We start from the raw sequence: 13230 nt of genomic DNA on the forward strand, positions 1-13230 counted from the left end.
AAACTTCCACGTATATTACTTTGCTTTCCTTTCTTTTTTTATTTTATTTTTGGTATGGAAGAGAAAGAAACAAGAAAACCTGGAGATGTGAGAAGGGAGATGATAGATATAATCACACTTAAGGGAAATGGATGGAGAGAAAAAAATAATTATCTTCTATTCCCTTGAACATTGTAGTTGACAAACTTTGAAAGGAAATAGGTATTACAGCAAGTTAAGTTGAAATGTTGATTTTTTTTTTTCTCTCTGCCCATTTTTACTATCCGTCTATGTTCTTGGTTCTGCTCTGGCTGTCACTCGTGTTCCTATGAAGGTTGTTAACTGAAGACTTCTTTGCTTTCCATAACCACAGTGCTGGAGGATATGAACAAGACACAGAATACGGCCACACAGCCCATCTAGGGGACTGCCATGGTAAGACAGAATCTTCCATTCCCTCCTGGAGCTTCCTTTTGACAACATTTGCACGTGGACATTATTTTATGACCAGTCTTTTTAATGACTTTGGGACACATACCACCTAGCACTGAACTTAAACTTCGCAAAAGCTGAGCTGTTTGTTCATGGGGATACATTAGAAAAGAGTCTTACTTTGTCTTTTCCTTCACCATTTATAATTTGGTAGGAGATCTAGAGAGAGGTAGTCTATCCAGTAGGCTAATCTTTTAATTTATAGTCTTTTTTGGTTGTTGTTTTTTTTTCCTACTTTTTTAGTTAATTGGAATTCGTAAATTTTTGCTTTCTTTTGGTTACTTTTCACTGATTACTTGTTCCTTTAATTCTTTTAGAAATTTTGCCTACTTCAACTACACCAGATTACAAAATATTTGGCGGTCCAACGTCTGGTTAGTTTTTTTTAATTTTTTTGAATTAACAACCTTTTCTTTCCTTCAGTTCAGCATTTTCAGCCCCTTCTCCCCACCTTTTGCGCAGTTTGGCAGCCCTTCATTTTTCTGCTTTGATTCATAATCCCACTGACAGTACCAAAAGACTCTTCTTACGTAGCACCTCACCCTGTGTAGCATGTTATTGGTTCATCATTGACCAAGGCACATCCTTTTTGAAAAACCTACTGGGTTAACATAGACTGCATTCCAGCTGCACGCCCGCCCACCCAAGCTTTCTTCTTCCTCACCCCTCTGCATCGTGAATGCTCCCTCTGGCCATCTGTATTTCACGGATGGTGGAATTTCATTATTCTCCCCATCTCTCTTCACCTTTCCTAAGACCTAGTAAACAAATACACATTTCCAAAAAATGTGTATTTTAACTTTCATAGATTTTTTTTTTTTTGAATGATATATGGTAATCTTGGAACCTTTGAATGTTGTGGTCTCAGTGGTGTGAAAAGAAGCTTCCGTGGAATGAAGCTGGGTCTTGATGTATTGAGATTGTATTGAGCCCAGCGGGCTCCCCACGCCTTTCTGCCTGTGTCTGTTTTGGCACCTTCATTTATGACTATTGTGCCAGTCTGAATTGGGGTCTCTGAGGTTTTAGCCTGTAAGTGTGTGCTTACATTTCTAAAGAAAAATTGTTGGGAATTCATAATAGACATGCTTAAAGATCAAGTCACTCCTGGTCCTATTACTGTTTCTAAACTTGCCAGCAGGTTCATTCCTTAGGGTGAGAAAAAGACGGCAGATCCTGTATATCAGAAGGCCCTTGTTCAGTTTGTAAATACCATTGCTTTTGCATTAGTTACCGCTAACTCTTTGGAAGAAACTCCCTAGGCATTTTGGAGGGTGCAGGTGTAGTTTGCGCCTGCTTTCATGTTTTACCCCCTATGAATGGTAGGGCCTCAAGGCAGTGGATAATCTGTAAGTGGACAGGAGGTCCATGGTAAACCTGAATAGCCCCTTGGCAGAGCTGGTTTATCAACTCCAGGAACTTCGTGATGAAGTTATATTGTAGCTTCTCCCAAGGCAGGCTATCCAGTTTCCAACCATCTCTGAAAGTGCTCTTTTAATATACAAAAAGAACTAAAATGTTTTCTCAGAAGAGAATGAGAAAATAGTAATTCTGCCCTGAAATTTGTATTAACTTTTTCACAAGTATCATTAACAACCACAGGGGCTTCAGTAGGAACCTTCTGAGTATCTTGATTTTGAAATCTGTTTAATATGTCTTTACTGTTCATGTTTAGTCCTTTACAAGAAAGGAACCTGATGTAGTCTTTCTGAGGTGTGTTTTTGTGAAATCCTAGAACAAGCTTTCTCATAAAATTTAGTTAAACTTTACTTAAAAATGCAACCAACCAATCAGAAAGATCTGCTGACACTACCCATGTTAATAAAAATCTGTTTGCCACCACAGACATGGAGGTATCTTCATCTTCTGTTACCACAATGGCAAGTATCCCAGAAATTACACCTAAAGTGGTTGATACCTGGAGACCTAAACTGACGAGCTCCCGGAAATTTGTAGTTCAAGATGACCCAAACACTTCTGATTTTACTGATCCTTTATCAGGTATCCCAAAGGGTAAGGCCTCTCCAGGGAACTCATCTCTAACTGTGTGGAAACCTGATCCCTAACTTTGCTGAGGCGTGTGAAACCTGATCCCTAACTTTGCTGGGGAGTGTGTGGTTTTTCCAGAGCTGAACCTCGGAGGAGCTGCTACGACTGTGCATCCACCTCCCCTGACCACAGTCTCTGCGCTTCTCCGTGCTTTTATCTGAGTGCATTCCTTCAAAGATGAAAGAGGTGGAAAGCTGTTAAAGAAGGGGTTGGTGAAGCAGCCGCTCAGACAATCTAATCTGTGTTGATTTCTGTCTGAAGCAGCAGAGAGCCTGATAGATAGAAGAGAATTTCAACGGTCACCCCAGCAACATAAAAAAACAAAACTCATTAATTGCAAATATCCTGATATCAGATATTGTGTCTAGGAGCCTTTCCCAATTTCTTGTTTAGCTTTGATTCCGAATGTGTAGGAAAAGCTTATGTAAGATGTAAGTTGCTTGAATGCCGCAAGCAATAAAACATGACAGAGCGTTTGTCCATAACTATCATTTTCAGCCCATAATAGAAGCAGATATAAAATAGCTGCTTGTTGAATGAGCTTATTAGATACATTGCCCCAGAAAGAAAAATCTATTATTTAGTGCTTACTGAACTATGGTATCAGGTTTCCAATCAGTTTTTATGGCGCTGCATTGTCATTTATGATTTACGTCTTTTGATTTTAGTTTTATATGTTTTTGTTGTAAACAGTTATAATCATTGTCCTTTCTGCTTTGCTTTCTTTAATAATTCCATTTTTTTCCATTTTCTTTCCTGGTCCTTCATAATGCCATTGAATTCCATAACCCTGAACATTGATTACAAACAACTAATGTGCAAAGGCCTTAGTACTAACCCAAAGTAGCAGAATCTTCAAAATCACCAACTTAACCTTACTCTGGGATAGCTGTGCCGATAGCACGTAACAGACTTGGATACCTCTTAGACTAACATTTCTCTGATTGGCTGTTAGATGTCTGTGGTTGCGCTGAAAATTCCGATAATTACAAACTAATTAACTCTTCCTTTTCTAGGTCTAATTTAAATATTTTCAAATATCTCCAAATGACTTAATGATGTTACTTCATAAATGCATACTGTGTTTCCTAGACTGTCTAGGTTGTCTTACATGGCAGGAAATTCAAGAGCGCTTCATCCCAAGATGCTATAAAAAAAAAACAAAAGCAAAGCAAACATGAAAGTCTGTGTTTGTAGGTTACAGTGACCAAACAGATACATTTAGCTTATGAACAAATGATGTGTTTTGATTTTAGTTAAGTTAGCATAGTTGTATTAGAATGATATTTTAGCATAGTATATATTTACATGCATTCATACATTTCCCCAATCCCAACAGTTACCCTTCAATCCTGATTGAGGAATTAAGAGACTATTGTGTGATAATACATTTAATGAGCTTAAAATTAGCTGTTGAAGAAATGTACACTTTCTAACTATTTTGTAGGTAGAAACTTATAATTCCTAATGTTGTATAATAACTGTTTTAAGAGGGGTTGGGAGAGAAATACAGAGGAGTGGGAGATTAGAGTTATGCTGGCACTTGCAGTAGTCAGATCTATCTCTGGGAATCCCATTATTATTATAAAAAAAATATAATTCATGAAGCCCTGGAGTTTACCTGATCCTCCAGGCTGAGCATATGGACCATGTGAAGGTGGTGTTGGCTTATTGAAAGCCATTTACTGTTTAATATTACTTTTAAAAAGCATCTCTTTCACACTTTTCCCGTGTGTCTGTTGCAGGTGTACGATGGGAGGTCCAGTCTGGAGAGTCCAACCAGATGGTGCACATGAACGTCCTCATCACCTGTGTCTTTGCCGCGTTTGTATTGGGGGCGTTCATTGCGGGTGTGGCGGTATACTGCTATCGAGACATGTTTGTTCGAAAAAACAGAAAAATCCATAAAGATGCTGAATCTGCCCAGTCGTGCACAGACTCCAGTGGAAGTTTTGCCAAACTGAATGGTCTCTTTGACAGTCCAGTCAAGGAATACCAGCAGAACATTGATTCTCCTAAACTATATAGTAACCTGCTGACCAGTCGGAAAGAGCTACCACCCAATGGAGACACAAAGTCCATGGTCACGGACCATCGAGGGCAGCCTCCAGAGCTGGCTGCCCTGCCCACCCCTGAGTCTACTCCTGTGCTCCACCAGAAGACCCTGCAGGCCATGAAGAGCCACTCAGACAAGGCCCATGGCCACGGGGCTTCAAGGAAAGAAACCCCTCAGTTTTTTCCCTCTAGTCCTCCTCCTCATTCCCCACTAAGTCATGGGCACATTCCTAGTGCCATTGTTCTTCCAAATGCCACCCATGACTACAACACATCTTTTTCAAACTCCAATGCTCACAAAGCTGAGAAGAAGCTTCAAAACATTGATCATCCTTTCACAAAGTCAGCCAGTAAGAGAGATCACCGGCGTTCTGTGGACTCCAGAAATACCCTCAACGATCTCCTGAAGCATCTAAATGACCCAAATAGCAACCCCAAAGCCATCATGGGAGACATCCCAATGGCCCACCAGACCCTCATGCTGGATCCTGTGGGACCCATGTCTGAGGTCCCACCGAAGGTCCCTAACCGGGAAGCATCTCTGTACTCCCCTCCTTCCACTCTCCCCAGAAATAGCCCAACCAAGCGAGTGGATGTCCCCACCACTCCTGGAGTCCCCATGACTTCTCTGGAAAGACAAAGGGGTTATCACAAAAATTCCTCCCAGAGGCACTCTATATCTGCTATGCCTAAAAACTTAAACTCACCAAATGGTGTTTTGTTATCCAGACAGCCTAGTATGAACCGAGGAGGATATATGCCCACCCCAACAGGGGCAAAGGTGGACTATATTCAGGGGGCTCCAGTGAGTGTCCATCTGCAGCCTTCCCTCTCCAGACAAAGCAGCTACACCAGTAATGGCACCCTTCCTAGGACGGGGCTAAAGAGGACACCGTCCTTAAAACCTGATGTGCCACCAAAGCCTTCCTTTGTTCCTCAAACCCCATCTGTCAGACCACTCAACAAATACACGTACTAGGCCTCAAGTGTGCTATTCTCGTGTGGCTTTATCCTGTCCCTGTTGTTGAGAGGATGATGTCGTGAGGATACCTTCAGACAAGGGACTTGCTTGTATTTAAGAGAACCAAGTGGCCAAAGAAACTCTTCCTGACTTTGGCAACATCAGAACTTGCCACGTGTAGCTACCGCAGCAAGCCTTCTGTGTACTTGCCCGAAAACAAAGGAAGGTGCTGGTCATTCCATTTCTTTTGTTTGAAGCTAAAGAGACCAGTAGCTCCCAGGGGCTACCTTACCAGTCTGATGAGCTGATACAGTACTCAGAAGAATCTGTGAACAAATACTTGAAAATGGGTTCAATTAAGACTGCCATTATGTGTGGTCTTCCCATTAAATGTGAACATTTTAATATGTATGCATTCACCTTGCCTCTTGCACAAATGTCAAAAAAAAAAATGGTAATGTCTCAAAGAAATGAACTTGTAGATTACCAAGCAGTTTGCTGAAAATTCAATCCTTGACCCAAACTGTAGCATTTTTTTCCACGCGTGGCATTTTTTCCATGCCACCCGCAAACTGTGTTGCGAGTGTGTGTGTGTGTGTGTGTGTGTGTGTTTGTGCCCACTAGGATCTGTTTAGATGCTCATCGCATCTTTCTGTGCTATGGAGTTGTTTACATTGAGCATGACTGAACAAGAAGACCGTAACTTTTTCCCACAGCAGTCCATTGGGTTCAGCTTTGAAAAAGGAATAAAACCAAGGCTCCTTTGATCGTGACAATGGTGAACTTGATTTAGTGGTACCCAATGCCAGAATGTAAGAGTTGCAAGTAATACTGTGCTGCTATTCGTTAAAACTTCTATTCCAGTCTTGCCAGCTTAAAGAGATCGAGACAGTAAGAGGTATCCTTGATTTCTCTACCAGTATACAGTAGTAAAATGTACCTGTCCACTGTGAGTCAAAGCCTGAGTCACCCTGTTTAACCTTGGACACACTAATACAGTTTTATTTTGATTGTGTTTGTTTTTCTTCCCCAGGTAGTAAAATTTCTTCTCCTTTGGCTCCTCCTACCCCCAAGGTAAAAAAATAAAAATAAAATAAAAATAAAAAAAAGAGAAAAGAAACACATATGAAAGGAAGTGTAATTGGCTTAACAGAAACAGTCTGTGAAACCCTAACAGTGGTGCAATCATGTTGTCCATGTCGTGTTACGTGAGAGTTTTCTCCTAAGTCATGCAGGTAATGACAGTATACTGTAAATACCACATGTGAGTTTACCTGAATCTGTGCATTTTGTGCCTTATTCATGAGAATGATAGAAGTACTAAAATATGTCAAGTGTTTTCAATAGAGCACATTCTCTACGGAGTGCCAGTTGTAAATGTTTTCCAACCAGCACCTGAAAAGACTTTTAAAAATATCATAAAAAAGAACCCTAGAACGATTAATTTGTTAAACACTCCACCCTAGTAGCCGCATTACATCCTTTGCCATGATAAACATTCCACTCCTGCTTTCCTAAGGATGCAACATCGATAATGTGAACTCAGAGGAGGTTTCCCGGATAATGTGGCACCTGCGGAAACCATATAGAGTCATCTATAAGTAGTTCGGCAGAAACCATTTACAGCTGCTGATGTGCAACCCTGATGACTATTTCAGTTCATATGCCACACACCACACAGTTGTTTGTTGAACCTAAGCTAGAAAGTACCAAGACCGAGGAACGCTCCCGACTTAGTCAGGCAAACAAGTTCTGCTGATTTCTTGTGATAACATTCATGCTATCCATTACTTGGGGGAGGACAGGTTGTAGAAGACCAGATCATTTTTCTACAGAACATACAATACTGATAACAGTTATTCTTCTCCTTTGAGAACATTGTTTTGCAAGGAACATGATTTCCTGGGATCTCTAGAAGCTTGAAAGCTGAAACTTCTGTTTTTGAAACACTTCAGCTCTGCAACTAAAATATTACAGATTAACAATAAATAAAACCAACCAATGATAAAACAACTCAGTCCACCACCAACACACATGTGTTTGAATTCACCTTACCAATATTAATCCCAGCGTGTGTAAAACGGAACAGTAACTTTATGTGACCCTCGCCCGATAACATTTTGTAACATTGTGCTGCCTCCTAGTTCGTAATGTGAGTTCTATCAGTATTTATGTTGAAATTTCTAACATTAAATCTAATCTCTATCCTGATAATTTAATTTTTAAATGCTTTATCCATTTGTGCAAAGGTAAACACAGATTGTATCTTTTTTAATGGTACGGCATAAAAAGTAACCCTAAAGTGAAGTGGCTCTATACTGTTTTATAGAGTACTTTAACATGTATAGATATCTTGTAAACTTGTATTGTGGATGTGTAAATAATATGTACTTTGGGTTTTTAACACCGCATGTAAAGTCAAAATAAAATATACAAATCATAACCTGTCTCTTGGTTTTAAGGAGGTTTATAACATATCCTATTTATTAAAATATTTTCAAGTCAACACCAGTAACAAGTTTTCTTTTCCAATTTCTGCCAAAAAATTCTTATCTGGAACATTTGCTACCTGGTCAAGTTTTCACCACCATTCTTGTCTTGCAACACTGATTCTAAAGGCCAGAGCCCCCGAAAAAAGAAACAGAAACGCTTCAGAAAACCAGCTGACCTGTACTGCAGAGGTCAAGTGCTTCAGTCAGACACAGGTGGCTTACACACATATCTAGTTCAGCAGGCATTTTTAAAACTCTTGATTCATAGGGCCACAAACACTGTTTAATGTAACTTCAGTTCAAAATTATAAGTGCTTGGGCGGCGCCTGTGGCTCAAGGAGTAGGGCGCTGGCCCCATTTACCGGAGGTGGTGGGTTCAAACTTGGCCCTGGCCAAAAACTGTGAAAATAAATAAATAAAAGAATAAATATGGCTTAACTTAAAAAAAAATTATAAGTGCTAGTAGAGATCTTGTGAACATTTCTTAGTGTTAGGTATTTGCAGTTTCTCAATTCCATCGTTTTAACTGAGTGGGATACATTAGGAGATAGCTTCCCCAAATCCTGAAATGGAGGATAAAATCATGGCTGCGGGGTTCTTCCTCAGCATGTCAGCAGTGGGTGGCTGCTGTCATCGCCCTTCATGGAGGTGGATGTCCAGCCAGCCACTTGTGAGAGACATGGGCCTGCTTGTAGCAATCCCTGCCCTCTTGGTTCTAATGGCTACTCCTGGCCAAACGCAACTTGGCGCCTCCGGCTTGGCCATGTTTGCGAAGGAGCCTCAGCAGCTGCTTTGGCGAGCAGCAGGAATGGCCACCTTCCTTTATTCTCTTTTACGATGTAGGGAGTTGCATTTCAGTGTTAGTTCAGTGCTATCAGGAGGAATCTTTTTATTCCTATCATGGCATGCTCTAGAGCAGGCATCTTCAAACTTTTAAACGGGACCAATTCGCTGTCCCTCAGACTGTTGGAGGGCTGGACTATAGTTTAAAAAAAAAAAAACTGAACAAATTCCTATGCGCACTGCACACATCTTATTTTGAAGTAAAAAAAAAAAAAACGGGAACAAATACAATCACACCATCACATGTGGACCACGGGCTGCAGTTTGAGGACCCCTGCTCTAGAGCCTTAAGGAAGAGGGTGAAAGAAGCTTCTGGGGAGAGAGGAGAAGGTTGGTGGGAGGCCCTGTGCCCCTCTCACAGCTCCCCGGCACCACTATAGCCATGCACACAGCAAGGCTGGGCCAGCAGTGAAAGCCTGACCTTGGCATTCCAAACCCCTCCCCTCCCCACCACTGGACGTCTGTGCGAGCCCGTACCCCAGTGCAGTGCTGGGAAACATACTAGGAGGGGTCTCCCATCACACTGACTTGCAGAAGTCAGTGTGTAACTCTGAGATGAAGTAGATGAAGGAAGAGATAATTCAGGGAAACGTATCCTCAAACTTGTTTTTCCCTACACTTCTTTAGAATTGTTTTACCTGTCATTTGCATGGCCTATTTCCATTAAATTGGTACTTACCACACCTAAGGTCAGTATATCAGATTTCCTAGGATCAGTGATTTGCTTTTTCCTCTTAAAAAGTGCATCTTTCTTTCCTGACTTATAAAAGTTCTTAGCTTTTTCCCATCATGGACATCTTTGATGATTTAATGAAGGTCGTGAACTGAAAGGTGGATTTCCACTTCCTTCTCTAGAGATGATCCCCTGGAATTACATCTATAAATCCTTCAGATGATGCTCAGATCCCATTTGAGAGAAGTGGGGTAAAGGAGCTGGGGGCTTCACATAGTGGACACATGAAACTGGCGAGGAAAGTTACAAATAAAATGAACTATCAAGGACGGGACATTTGTGCTCTAGCTGCCGAAATCCCCTTGACTGGGCATTTAGGTTACCCTGGGAAGAGGCGGCTTTGAAGCCAGATGGAACAGTTGAAATGCTCATATAGCCTATGAAGAAAGGGCCATGACACCCCAGGTGTTGGCCCACTGCCAGAAAGGCTTCTCTTCCTGCCAGGGGAGAGGGGCCAACTTTCTCCTCCCCTCCCTCCTGGTCTCTGTCATCCTCCTTCTCAGAGCAAAGAACAAAGTGCCCCTGGAAGCCCTGGGTCCAGGTCTGCAGAGCTGAGTTCTAATCCTGACTCTCTCACCCATCAAGTCATCTGGGGACGCTCAACCTCCTTCATTTTGCTCATTTTTGAGAAGAGATGGCTTGACATCCATTTCTCTGACAGTTCTATAGTCCTTGTCACTTTGTAATTCTATTACTTATTTTATGAATGCTGTGCTTTAATATTACTCATTCAATAGGTTGGCTTGTCATCTGTTTATGGTTGTGTGAGGCCTGTTCCCTGCTAAATGTAAGATGTATGTGAGATTAGCAGTAAAGTGAGGCATGATAAACAATGCACTTTTAGCCATTTAGCTTGGATCTATATTTGATGCTTAGCCTTTTTGCATATATAACATGTAAAAACACTTAAATCTCTGCCAGGATTGCATTCTTTATCAAACAGATGTGATGCCGTAAACAAAGAGCAATGGGCCTGTAGTAAAATCAATCTTAAATTCTTGGGGGGGGGATAGGAAAGTGAGATGATACAGAGGGGAGGTAACATCTCGGACATCCAGACCATGAATCAACCAGAATTTATAAAGGAAAATAGCATCATTCTAGCCCCTGTCTTGGGATATAATTCTTTTTAAACTTAGCTATTGATTACTGGTTGGTAAATCTCTTTGTACCATGTATGTGAGTACCTCCTGGGCTCTTAACGCTGGGTTTGGTGAAGGAAAGGATGAGAATATCTTATTTGTTACACACATACTGTAGTTGGCACATGTTCTTCATTGGTGAGATGGCCCCATCCACTACGACTATAAAGTTTGACTTCAGAGGGGTTAGCGTAGTATTGAGAGGGAAGATTCACCTGTGTTGACCAGCCCCATCCAACAGCATGTTCTGTGCTGATGGAGGTTCTGTATCTGTGCTGTCCAGTATACGGCTACTGAGCAACTGAAATGTGCCCAGTGCCCCTGAGGAACTTACTACATTGAACAGCGCCAGTCTACACGGTCCCCACTGCTGCTGGCACAACCCTAAGTGGTCAGGCTGAGACTCTCCATACAGCATTTCCACAGTGTATTTAACTCTAATTAAAAGTTGGGACATGCCTCGTACATTTTGTCTATCTGTCCTTGCTCTTCACAGAAAGTTGGACTCAGAATTGATCAATCAATCACAGATCTAGTTGGATGTTTGTTTTCCTATTCAGATATTAGGATAAGCACATCTTTTGGCTCTAACAGAGCACCTGTGCCTGGTTTATGTGGACAGGCTTCTTTTAGGTTCTCCTTGTACTTGATCCACAACACACATTTTTATTTTTTCCAGGAAAAGGATAAGATTTGTCACTTCTAATTTCAAGGTCTAGAAATGAAGGTCAGCAGGGCTGTGACAACTATGGGAATGTAAATGACATGCAGTTCACAAATCAGGCCTAATTCACATATTCTCACACTCGTGTCTGGTATACAAGCTAACACCCTTTGTGAGAGGGTTGAAAATGGAATATCAGCGTTCAATCAGTAAGGATGGCCTCTCTCTGGCACTTAATATATAATGAAGAGAAACAAAAAAGGTAGAGTAATTACAGGATCCAGGGGTATGAGCCAAATTGCCAATGAAAAACGCAACATTCAGTATAATCGGTCCCACACTGGGCCATCATAATGAACATGCCAAATCAATTATGAAATAAAAGAATACGCGGACTGAGTTGACATGGTGTAGGCTGAAAGCAACCAAAGAGGATGAATTCAGAGACGTTACAAAAAACTCACCTCCTGTGTCCAAACTGTAGCCATCCGAGGCTCTAGGCATCCCGCCAGGTCTCCATCTGTGGGCTGTCTTAGAGAGTCTCTGGGGAGAACTTGTTTATTTCTTATTTGGGAATTTCTTCACATTGAACTGGGTTTGTATACTGAGACTTAGCATGGCTGTAATTTTCCTACTGCTTCCTGTGTCTGGGGAGCTATAGGAGTACTACTATCATAAAAAGCGTTTTCTGATCATTTGAATTGCCTGGCCTTCCGTGAGGCATTACAGCAAGCCCATGAAACTGTGTGTTGAAAATAAATTTGACAACTCTCTCAATCTTGTCCGAAGTCAGGTGGCAGGGCCTGGCCAGCTATTTGCAATCATGAAGGCTAATAAGTATAGCATAAAAGAAGTATATTCCCCTTCTTAGCATTTGCAAATCAGATTCCCAAATAAGAGGATCATAGCATTCTTTAATCATTCTTGGGTTTGGGGGACAGCTTTGGTAAGGATAAAAAAAGAAATGGAAACTTTGAGGTACTTTTGCAAATTTGAAAATCTTGGGATTTGGTGAGCTCCTAGAATATGAATTAAGCTATAAAGTTCAGGGATATCTGAGATGGAGAGACAGCATCAGGCAGCCTCTCTTTGATGGTTAGTACAGAACTGGAGTAACCTGCAAAAGTGAGATGAAAACTTAACGTTCCATCTGACCTGTAGATAGCCTCTTCAGGCCGCCCAAATTAAGGCTGCTTCCTGAACTATTATCTCCAAGTACCTAAGGAACCCACCTCTAGAGGTAGAAAAGATTGAACTCATGATTTTGCTTCATTTGAAGAAGTATTTATCATAAATAAATTAAAATAGCAAAATACTAAAATTGAAGAATGCATTTCAATTCATTTTAAATACATACACACACATGCACCAGTCTAGAAAGAAGTATACACAACTATTAAAAACTGGTTATCATTGTTAAAATTGACATTATTTTGAAATGTGCTTCATTCAAACATACTTTTGAAAATTCTTCGTAAATTTGTATTCTAAATTTGTTTTTAAAAAGGAAATCTTGCAAACAGCCTCTGACTTTGTTTAGTGATTTGGTCTCAAGAAAAGATAAAGTCTCTGCTCCACCATCGAAAACAAACTCCAGAACATTTGACTTGTCTACAAGGGAGATGCCAGCGATTGTCATCAACCCTGATGTTTTTGGATTCTAAGGTTTGAAAACAGTATTTCTTTTTCAGTTGGAGAATCTGAGACTAAACTGATAAAATGTGGAAATTATGAAAATACCAAAAGGCAGAAAAGAGTCACCTCAGAACAGAACTAGGATCCAGGCAGAGCAGCCGGGGCTGCTGCCCGGCAGGGTGTGAATA

At 41.0% G+C, this 13230-nt stretch overlaps 1 protein-coding gene across 14 annotated transcripts in view; it reads left to right on the forward strand.

Annotated features, from left to right (window-relative positions):
• The window catches only part of SEMA6D (semaphorin 6D), a 639731-nt gene extending 631757 nt beyond the window's left edge, over positions 1 to 7974 (forward strand). For 6 of the 14 annotated variants that reach the window (XM_053594672.1, XM_053594677.1, XM_053594673.1 and 3 more), the window contains 4 exons: positions 314 to 414; positions 789 to 845; positions 2314 to 2481; positions 4263 to 7974. In XM_053594672.1, coding sequence (XP_053450647.1) covers positions 314 to 414; positions 789 to 845; positions 2314 to 2481; positions 4263 to 5551 — 1615 coding nt within the window. In that variant the 3' untranslated portion in view covers positions 5552 to 7974. The remainder of the gene's footprint in view (positions 1 to 313; positions 415 to 788; positions 846 to 2313; positions 2482 to 4262) is intronic. The other 8 variants (XM_053594678.1, XM_053594679.1, XM_053594682.1 and 5 more) reach the window with 8 other exon arrangements.
• Positions 7975 to 13230: the final 5256 nt, after the last annotated feature.

This window comes from Nycticebus coucang, chromosome 6 (assembly GCF_027406575.1).
Source record: "Nycticebus coucang isolate mNycCou1 chromosome 6, mNycCou1.pri, whole genome shotgun sequence".
NCBI lineage: Eukaryota > Metazoa > Chordata > Mammalia > Primates > Lorisidae > Nycticebus > Nycticebus coucang.